At 44.0% G+C, this 11,341-nt stretch overlaps 1 protein-coding gene across 1 annotated transcript in view; it reads left to right on the top strand.

The window, feature by feature from the left end:
- Positions 1-357: 357 nt before the first annotated feature.
- The window catches only part of CCDC169 (coiled-coil domain containing 169), a 30,968-nt gene continuing 19,984 nt past the window's right edge, over positions 358-11,341 (top strand). The window contains exons 1-4 of the mRNA XM_066621253.1: positions 358-440; positions 4,260-4,342; positions 6,461-6,571; positions 6,672-6,712. Coding sequence (XP_066477350.1) covers positions 358-440; positions 4,260-4,342; positions 6,461-6,571; positions 6,672-6,712 — 318 coding nt within the window. The remainder of the gene's footprint in view (positions 441-4,259; positions 4,343-6,460; positions 6,572-6,671; positions 6,713-11,341) is intronic.

Genomic DNA, 11,341 nt, shown 5'->3' with positions numbered 1-11,341 from the left:
GTAGATATGGAGGACAGGCTGTTACCCATGCAGCAAATCCCCCCTCTCCACGTCGCTGAAATGGTCCAATGGAAAGGCAGAGGCCAATACGGTTGGTTCCAGTAGGAAAGATGCTGTAGGTGTTCAGTCAGCCCCGCCCTTAGTGGGGAGAGCGCGCCCCCTGCTGGCCGCCCGCAGAGAGACAGGCTGGCCAGCCGCCTCTGGCTTTGTGTCGTCGGCGCGTTCCCTGCGGAGAGCGGCTGTGATGCTGCGGGCGGCGAGCGTTCGAACTGTGCACGTCACGGGACTGGTCCAGCCTCCCTCTCTCGCGCCCGCCTCCCGCTGCTCCTCCAAGGAGACCAGGACGCGGTGGCTGCGATGGGGGAAGTGGCAGCCCGCAGCCCTCTGCTGCTGGACTCCGAGCAGACTGTGCTGGAGCTGGAGCAGGAGAAGCAGATGACGTGAGTCTCTGGCTGGCTGCTCCGCCTTGGCCAGCAGCCTGGCCGGGTGCAGTGTTCCCTTCTGGCTGGCAGGTGGATGGAGTTGACCCATTGCCATGCATTTAGAGCAGTGGGTCCCAAACTTTTTAACACCAGGACCCACTTTTTTAAACGACACACTCTCAGGACCCACCTAAATTTGCCAGACTTTTAAAAAAGGAGATCTGGAAAGAAATGTTTTATTTATTTATAGGCAATAATAACCAAAGAAAAGACCCTCCAACATTTATTTTTGCTTGCAAACTGCAGGAGCTGAGCTCTTAACAGGATAATTGGCAGCTATCCTATCTGATTTTTTGAACAACCTTGGGGCTTGAGGCAATTAGTTATCTCATCTTTGCATCATACATCATCCTCTGGTGACTCACCAAAAATCAGGTCATGACCCACCTGTGGGTCCCACCCCACAGCTTGGGAGCCACTGATTTAGAGAGAATAGAATAGTTTTGGTTTCATAGATCCAAATATCCTAGTGTTTACCTAGCGAGCTATCAGTGTGTAAAAAGCTTTCCCTCTTTTATTTGGTAATATAGTGTGTGCCATCCAAGTACATGGCATTTTTACAGAGGATGAGAGAACCCTGCCCCAAGAGGCTTACAATCAGGAAAACAGATAGCTGAGAAGAGAAAGAAGAAAGTAGGGGAAAGACTATGTGATCTTTTCAGGCTTCCTGGGAGATTAGGGGGAGCAGCAGGGGATCCTTTCATAGCCTTAGTTGGAAAGGTGGGTTTTGGGGAGGGATGTTTTGGGAGGCCATTTCTGACATAAGAGAGAAAGAGATTCAGTTGGCCAAGGGTGTCCTTGGTAATTCTTATGACAGCCCTATCAGATTGCCGGATATGTTTTGATTGAGAGAGAAGCCTGTGGCAAGAGAGATGACTATGGGAATAACAGCTTGCTTAGGTTCATCGCTTAAATTTAAAGCAAAAGTGAGATTTGAACATGGGGCTTCCATGCCACAACCCAACATGTCACAACAGCCATCAACATGAGTGGCCATTTTTATTTACAAGATTAAAAGAAAATATCAATGGCGGCTCCTTATTGTTCTTGGCTCTCTCCCCATCCCATCTCTCCCCTTCAGCATAGGTAGCTGTGGAAATGGGGCAAAGTATTGTCAGAATGCTTCAATGTTCTCCTTTGCATCCACATCCAGTAGTTACGCATGTTTGCATACAGCTGGGGTCTGGAGGAGACAGCAACAATTTACATGCATCTTACTACAGTATGTTAGGGTTGGAGAGGGCCCACTCTACACTTGCAGGAAAATATTGAACACCTGCATTCATTCATACTCTCAAAGCACTTCTGTTTGTTGGTTTCACATGTATGGTTCCCTTTGTCACCCGGAATACCCCTGGCACTGTACAAGGGCTAGCTACTCACTATCTCTCAACCTTACAGGATTGTTGTGAGGACAAAAGGAGGGTAGCAACTATGTATATCATCCTGAGCTCCCTGGAGGAAGGGCAGTTTTAAAATGTGAAAAATAAATAAATAAATAAATGATACTCTCCCCTGCAGCGTATGTGGTATAGTCAGTTTTACCCCCCCCCCCAGGATTCTACTGCTTTGCTACTTCATCTGTAGACCAGGCCTGTGAATGCTCCCTAAATCATGCTGAATACTTCCTTGTTTTGGCCTTTCAGGAAAGCTTGTCCACTGTTACTGATGCTTCTGACGAAACCCCGAGTTCCCCAGAAAACAATTTGAACCTTCAGTGATGCAGGACATGTCTGCTTGTTTCTTGATGAGGATAGTTTGCCCAGAACACATTTTCTCCCAATGCTTCTGTATGCCCACTGGCTACTTGTCGCCTTCTGAGGACTAAGAGCCCAATCCTATCCAACTTTCCAGCACCGGTGCAGCTGCAATGGGACTCTGAGGTAAGGGAACAAACATTCCCTTATCTTCAGGAGGCCTCTGTGACTATCTCCCCGCTACAGGATGCAGCGCATTCCCCATTGGCATGGCTACACTGGCACTGGAAAACTGGATAGAATTGGGCCCTAAGTCTTACCCATTGAGTCCTCTTGGAAATTTTCCCACTTTTGCCATAGTTTTCAAAGCATGACTTCCTTATTGAGTCTTCTATTTATTTAATAAGAACAGCGAGCTAATCTGTGGAACTGTTGTAATTGGCTGGTCTCCCCAAATCTGATCCTTCACATACATAATTATAAGATTTAGCATTTGTATAGCACTGTATATTGTGCAAAGCATATCACATATATCACTGTATGTCAATAGTGCCCTTACAACAACCCTATAATGTATTTTTATTTAGGTATTTAAAGAATTTATACCCCGCCTTTCCATGGCCAAAGCAAATGCCCAAGGCAGCTTACAAAATGTTCACAAAATACAACAACAAATCTCTCAGGCCCTTGCTGGCCTAGCACCTTTTCTTTTTATGCCCTTCAGGGCATACTATCTCCATATCGCAACCAAGAGCGAATGGCTTGCCTAAGGCAACCTGGTGAGTTCATGACAGAGACAAGATTTCAGCTAAAGAAGTTCTGATTCATGGCTCACAACTCAATCCTAACTTGCACTGGAACAGGCAGGCCAAGTGGCCTGCACAGTATATCCAGGGCAAGGTAGGTGCCGGCTGGAGGGCAGCTCAAGGTAAGGAAATATTTTCCCCCTTACTCTGAGCAACATCCCAGCCTATGGGGCTACTCATAGTAGCCAGCAATTTCCCTAACATAAATTCAAGAAGCCCGTGTAAGGCTGATCGGGCCAGAGATGGGGATTCAGCCTGCGCTACTGTGGCCAATCCTGCCCCTTCCTGGGCCCTATCTGCCTCCCAGTCCACTCTCCCCCGGCCCCCAGAAAGTCCCTCCCAGCCTTGTTCTGCCCCCACTTCTGTCAACCTCTCCCACCCTCCACACTGGCCTGTGCAGGCCAGCAAAAACCTACCCCCTCTGAGGCTGGATGTGGCATCCGAGAGCCAGCAAGCATCTTTGCACCAGCCCAGCCTGCTTTAAGGAGGCACAAACATGCTTCACAGCATGTTCACGACACTCTTGGGCCGGCATAGGTCCCTGCACCAGTTGAACAAGTGCTCTGGATTGCGCTCTTGGTCTCTTAGACTGCAATCCTATGCATACCTGGGAGTAAGCACCATTGAACTCAGTGGGACTTACTTTTGGATAAACATGCACTGTTAGATACTGCACTACACTACACCAATTCTCTTTACCTTGAAGGAATGGAAGACCTCTTTAAAAGAAATCAGATGTTCAATAACCAAGAAAATACTCGTTGCTGTATATTTATTTGTGAATTAATGTGCTTTAAACTTTGTTGTAAATTGGGTAGGACCTGCCCTCAGCCAAAATGGTATGACAAAATAGGAATTTGTAACCACATTCCAGTTTAGTGAAAATACATATGGCTGCAGCAGCCTGGAAGCTTGATAATCTCTTTGTCTTGGGACTTTTAAAGTCTTAATGTGGTCTTGCTCAATAGCAGGAGCTCAAGTCACCATCTGTCTATTTAACTTAACACCTGAAAGTCCATCCCAGCAATTTCTGGGAGAAGGGAGGAACATGTTGTTTTGTGATGACAGCTGCTTCACCGGTTTATAGACTCGATAAACTAGAGTGTGAACGTCTGGCTGTGGTTTATGGAGTGTCTCCTGCCAACACTGCCTTGTAAAGAATTTATAATGTAAGCACAAAGATCATGTTCGTGGGTCTGTGAATATCAAATTTTTATTGTCCATTACAGGGTTATAGATTATGCAACTAATGACTTATTTTCTCCGTAATACAGGGAAGTGCTTGAACTCTCAGTATATGAAATGAAAAATACAGTAACAGAACTGGAGAAAAGACTTAATAGTGTTGAAGATGAAGGTAAGCGAAACAGACTGCAATCCTATGCACAGACACTTACAATCCTATATACAGACTTACCTGATTTTTTGAAGCCCATCCAGATAAGAAATTAGCTCTAGTGTTTCTAGATGCGGAGAAGGCTTTTGACAATTTACATTGGGATTTTATGATTAATTGTCCGCAAGAATTAGATTTTGGTCCAAAATTTATCAAGATGATACAAGGAATATATTCGGAACAGAAAGCAAGAATAAGAGTAAATGGAGATTTGACGAGAGAGATTAATATTCAACAAGGAGTAAGACAAGGTTGTCCACTTTCACCATTGTTGTTTATCTTGACATTAGAAATATTGAATAATGTAATAACAGACTTACCTGGAAGTAAGTCCCATTAAATGGGGGAGTGGGGTGGTTAATTCTCAGTAGGTGTGCATAGGATTGTTCTGTAAGGCTGCCATCCCATGTCCATTTACTTGGGAGTATTGTATTGGCAACCTTCAGTCTCGAAAGACTATGGTATCGCGCTCTGAAAGGTGGTTCTGGCACAGCGTCTAGTGTGGCTGAAAAGGCCAATCCGGGAGTGACAATCCCTTCCACACCGGGAGCAAGTGCAGTCTGTCCCTGGTCTGTCTCCCTGGCTATGGGCCTTCCTTCTTTGCCTCTTAGCCTCAGACTGTTGGCAAAGTGTCTCTTCAAACTGGGAAAGGCCATGCTGCACAGCCTGCCTCCAAGCGGGCCGCTCAGAGGCCAGGGTTTCCCACCTGTTGAGGTCCACTCCTAAGGCCTTCAGATCCCTCTTGCAGATGTCCTTGTATCGCAGCTGTGGTCTACCTGTAGGGCGCTTTCCTTGCACGAGTTCTCCATAGAGGAGATCCTTTGGGATCCGGCCATCATCCATTCTCACGACATGACCAAGCCAACGCAGGCGTCTCTGTTTCAGCAGTGAATACATGCTAGGGATTCCAGCACGTTCCAGGACTGTGTTGTTTGGAACTTTGTCCTGCCAGGTGATGCCGAGGATGCGTCGGAGGCAGCGCATGTGGAAAGCGCTCAGTTTCCTCTCCTGTTGTGAGCGAAGAGTCCATGACTCGCTGCAGTACAGAAGTGTACTCAGGACGCGAGCTCTGTAGACCTGGATCTTGGTATGTTCCGTCAGCTTCTTGTTGGACCAGACTCTCTTTGTGAGTCTGGAAAACGTGGTAGCTGCTTTACCGATGCGCTTGTTTAGCTCGGTATCGAGAGAAAGAGTGTCGGAGATCGTTGAGCCAAGGTACACAAAGTCATGGACAACCTCCAGTTGTCTTGGGAGTTACTTGGGAGTAAGCTCTACTGAATTCAGTGGGACTTACTTTTGAGTAAGCATGTGAAGACTGTAAATGCCTGTATAGCTTTTACTTGGGCTGTAAATCTATACTTCAGTACATTAATTAAAAGAGCACATAGCATTTTAAATTTAATTATAATATCAGACCAAGAGGTCTGGTCTAGAGGGCAGAGTCTCCATTAACCTGAAGATAACATCAGAAGGTCGCCAGTTTGAGGACACCGGCAGTTCCCTGAACGACTGAGAATGGTGAGACCTTGAAGCAGCTGACAAGCCAAGCTGAGTGATTCCACCTGCTCTTGGTGTGAGCAAGAAGCATCTTGGCTGCCCTCCATGTAAGAGATGGAGCTGCTTGTCAGCCTGCGTGGGAGAACTGGAGGCCAGAAGTGAGACCAGACCAGGAAGATCCATTCTGAAATGTTGTTGGTTCTTGAAAGAGAGAACCTCTATGATTGTAAAAATCCCCTTGAGGGATTTAGAAACACCTGCCTATGTAAACCGCCTTGAATAAAGTCAGAGGAGTAATCCGATGACCAGAAAGGCGGTATATAAATACCAAGTTGTTGTTGTTGTTATTATTATTTTATCACCACAACAAGAATGTTACAGAATTGTTAGTAAGCTGATCAGTGCCTGACCACTTGCACATGTTCTCATTCACTGGAAAGTAATTCTTTGAATACCTTTACCAGCCAATGAGTCAACAGAGGCTTCTTGGTGTTAGATGTGCAAGCTTTAGAAGTCATGTTGGGACAATTCCATTTTCTTAAACAGAGTGTAATAAACATAGTAATTTATTTTTGTTTTAAGACAATGAATGGAAAACCAGGTGTGAGACACAAATAGAACTGAACAGACAGTTAGAAAGGCAGATTGGTCTTCTGCAAGGAAAGATTGAACGTGTTCGTGGCAGCCCAACAGGTAAGAAAGAATCCTTTTTTTCCCCCTGGCATTGACACATCAGGCACAGAGATCCTGCACATTGTTTCTCAAAAGACTCATGTATTTTTCTTATTCATAGACAGATTAGCTTCTGTTCGCTCCTTTGATCAAATGCACCTGGTAAGTGTGATAGCTTTTAATTGAACAAATCTCTAGTGATGATGCTTTTTAAGGAAATTTATGTTTCATACCACCGACAGTTTTAAGGTTGGTGTTTCTGTTTTTCAACGCTGGGAAATTCTTTGACTTTAATTCGGCATAGTTATACTGCTCTCATCATGGAATTGTTTTGCTGCTCGACTTGTATATTTGTGGGTTTCTTTCCCAGCCGCTATTGGCCTGTTCTCATGACAGCCACAGGAAAAGCCTTTGTATCTGCCAGCTCACAGCCCATGCTGAGCCAGTCATATGTGTCTACTGTGATTTGTACAATTTGACTTTCATTATGGCTTGACAAATGCTGAAAATAAGCACTATTTCTCAGGTCTGCCTCTGCCATTATGAGTTGATGTTTGCCGACTATGCGTCTTTGCAATATCATAATGCATACAAAACATAGAAAACACTCCTGAAAATACTCAGAAGTGATTCAGGCATAACTCTAAACCATTCATTACATGAATGAATGTCTCGGCATTGCATCAAGGAATTGCAAAGAACCTTAGGACCACACATTCACTCTCCCTTCTGCCACCCCACCGCCACTGATCCTGGTTTAAAGCAAACTGTGGATTGCTATTTTGTCCACACTGCACCCTATAGTTTGTGCTTGCCCTTTAACCCAGGTTCACAAGCCAGGATCAAACCCTGATTTCTGATCCTGGTTTGTAGGACAAACGCAGAGCATAGTTTGCTGGTTTAAACTAAATAGCAAACCAAGTTTTGCCTCGAACCAGAATCACAGGGATTTGTAGGTTTGTAGGACAAATGCAGAGCATAGTTTGATGGTTTGAACTAAACAGCAAACCATATTTTGCCTTGAACCAAGATCACAGGGAAGGAATTATGTGTAAGGGGAAATGTGATCCTGAGGCTCTTGACAGCTTATTCACATAGTGCCCAGCCATGGACTGGCATTACATAGGAATCACTTTTTTATCAATAGGGTCTCCTGGCACATGTCTGCTGTGGGTTGGAAACATAGAACCATAAACAGGAATTGGGAATGCCAAGGCAAATCATTTTTAAGTCCAATAAAAACACCAAATGAAGGTTGATTCTTCATTTGGTCTTGTGTGTCCCCCATCTTAAAAGTTATCATTTTGAGCTAAAGTAATACAATAATAACTTTTAAAGTACATCTTTGGACTGGGCATGTTGGACTCAAAGTGGAATATTTAGTGATAATGGTGTCACTAAAGTTTACATCACCTGGTGTAGTAGGCCAACACGCCCCCCACCATGATGGATCACCTCCCATATAGTGGTGCTGGTGATGCACCATTGACCTGCTCCCACTGGTTTTTAGGCTATAACTTTTGTTAGAGATATTTCCATGCAATTTATTTCATTACATTCCTCATGAAATTACTAATCAACTGATACATAACATGATGGTATTATTTAAAAAAAACACCAAGATTTAAAAATTTTTGGCTAGTAGTGGTATCATCCCCGCCGTGCGCGTCACCTGGTGTGGCCAGTACCCTCTGCATCCCCCTAGCAATGCCACTGTTTAGTGATAATGAAAATGCATGAATGGTAAACAAGAAAGCAAATTGGATTTTCAAGGCATGGTTGTTTGAAAAGGTTGCTCCCATTTGCCTCATTGAGCTGTTCTTGGCCTGCGTGCTTTATAGCCAATTTTTATTTAAGCATACTAGTTTCTCTAAGGAGCTTCACTTGGCATGATGTCTTCCCCCAAAGTAGTTGTGGGGTAGAATGAACAAGCATGATTAAAGACAGTGGGGTAGGACTGATACGCCTGTTTAGGGTTGGAGATTGAAATGGCTGTATTACATCAAGGGCAAGTCAATGGTATCCCTGTGGTGAGCGCTGTTTAATTGGTAAATTCTTTAGTGGCCCATATGCTTTATTTTATATAGGTAATATTTATGAAGCAGTCAAAATGCTATCCCTTTGAAGTATGCTTTATTGTGTTGTGAGTGTTGCTTTCTGCAAAATTGGCCACCCAGCATCTTTTCATTAAAGGAGATTGCAGGGAATGTACAAAAGGTCTTTCCAGAAATTAATTTTCCGTGTTAACAGAGGGAAATCTTTATCTTTGCCTGTCATGAGGTTCTTGGCATGATGGCAACCTAATGAAGAGAGCCTGATATGCAGACACACTGAGGAATTTTGGAGAGCTTAAATCTTCTATAGAGATGCACTATTCTGGTAACTTTGCCTAATAATATTCTAGCTGGGAACAGCCAAGGAAACTGGTTGTTTGCTTTGAATTGGGAATTAGCAGACTTTAACCCATTTCTGCTCAGCCCACAGGTGTACATATTTGATCCCTGTTGCGTATATGCAACATTGGGCAGAAATGGTTTAAGATCAGAATCTATTAGTAAATTTCAGGGTGATTTGCCATATGATTTCTGACTCCCAGTTGTTGAACCACAACAAGTAAAACTGAAGGTAAAGAAAAGGTTCGCTGCTATGGCTGACCTTGTGTTAATTGCTAATCTCTCGGCCTTGGTTTTCCTCAGCTGTAAAACAGGAATATTCACTGTCTGCATTTTAAGCAGCTCTTTGGGCACCTCAACTGTGCCTGCCAGTTTCAAAGTTTGTGGTAGAATTTCTGATCTGTAGTAACTTAGACACAGATTTATACTTGCATTAGCCAATTACCCTAGTATATGGTTTACATGGTACAGTAGGCAACTGATTCCATCCTGCACCCGCCACTGTTTTGCACCTGCCTCCAATTAGTGGATCTTGCTGCTCTAATTTAAAAAAAATGGTAGCTGCAGCAAGCGTGAAGTCTTTCCCACCCCTGTTGGAAATTATAGTGGATCACTTACTCTCTGTTTAGAGAAATGCATTTCAAAATAAAAGGGGATCACTACCAGAATGATACCAAGAAATTAATAATAACGTGGTGTTTCTTGTCCCTGATTTTTCATGTATTCTAATTATGAAAGAACCAGCAGATAAATAAACATAGAAGATATGAGTCAGTTCAAACGTGACCCCTTCTTTTCCAGTATTAAAGGCTAAAGGAACAAGAAAATCAGGGTCATGTGGGCAGAATCAAGGTGCAGGACATACAGTACTCATGTTCATCCAGTATAATGTCAGGGCTGTTAACAGAAGGGAATTTCTTCCTCTTTGGCAATAACATCCTTCTAAGCCCAAATTCAGACCCAGTCACTTTCCATCCTCAAATGGCCCTGTATGTTAACTGCAAAGGGTTTGAGCTAGCTAGAGCAGGGGTGTCAAACTCATTTCATACAGAGGGCTGAATAGCATTCATGATGCCTGCTGAGGACCGAGAGTGATGTCATTAGGCAGGAAGTGATGTCATTAAACAGTTCATGACCAAAAATAAGTACTTTTTCTCACTTGGGAACTCATTAGCTGCAAATGACAGAAAATATACATATCTTGATCATATTCAAGATATGGGAGAGCTCAATTTTCAAGTGGGCTGCCCTTTCAGCGGTAACACCTCAGCATGGCACAGCAGCTGAGAGCACTGCATGTAACAGGGCACATGTAAAATGCCTATTCAGGTAAGCACTTGACTGCCATCACATGTGTTCTAGTCTTCCTTCTGCCTGTAGCTCCAGTTCTTACCAGTTTTTTGTCAGTCTTTTATACTCTTGGAGCAGAAACAATCATTTCAGTCCTGTCCTGTGGAGAACATGAATTCACCAGTGAGCTGCAGTCAGGGGGGCTCCACCACAAGCATTAGATGCAAAGATAAGTGATTGTATTTCATAAGCAAACAATAATTATCAACTGAGCTACTAACATAAAACTTGAGCAGATTACCACCACATTATAGGATACCTAGCTAGTAAACGCACAACATCCCTGTTGTAGAATAGATCAGTCTGTCCAAACCCAGGCACCTCCCTTTCAATATTAAAGGCTAAAGGCAATCTCTTTTTTAGCAGTAGTGTCCCAAGAGGGGGAGAGGGTGTTACGTTTTGCAGGGTGCCTCAATGCACAGTGTTCGCTGTTGGCATCCTTCCAAGCAGCGATGGTGAGGGGGAGGGGAAGCTTACACAGTGTGTTGAGCGCCCTGCAAAACCTAGAGCCCCCCCCCCTCGGGACTCTACTGGTTTTTAGACATGTCTCACTCCTTCATATGGTCTAGTGGTCACTTCATTTTGCTGTGTTAACTGATTTGTGAACTTTTGTTGAAAAGTGGTATGTAAAATGTTTTAATAATTTAAGAGACACATACATCTATTTAAAAATATCACAGGTCTCTACAGTGTAGTGAATGTTTTATGTCTCATAAAACCCATGGGCAAGATGGTATCAAAGGCTGTAGTTCTGTACAAGCGTACAGTATTGTCTTATTGATGTTCCTGTGTACTTGCATCTGTTTCTTGTAGTCCATCCCAGTAGCATAGCTAGATGGGGTGCAAAGCATTAAATTTTGCAGGGAGCCTCACTGTGGCCTGCCAACAGCCCATCTCCCTTGGAATGGCTCTGAAGGGGAGGGGCCGCTTGCACGCCGCTTGCATGAGGCTCCCTGCAAAACTTAGTGCTTTGCACCCCCTCTAGCTATGCCACTGGTCCATCCTGTTTTGGTTTGCCCTTCATTTTTTTCTGTTTTACACATTTACC

This window comes from Tiliqua scincoides, chromosome 3, assembly GCF_035046505.1.
Source record: "Tiliqua scincoides isolate rTilSci1 chromosome 3, rTilSci1.hap2, whole genome shotgun sequence".
NCBI lineage: Eukaryota > Metazoa > Chordata > Lepidosauria > Squamata > Scincidae > Tiliqua > Tiliqua scincoides.
This window is presented reverse-complemented; position numbering and strand designations above follow the sequence as displayed.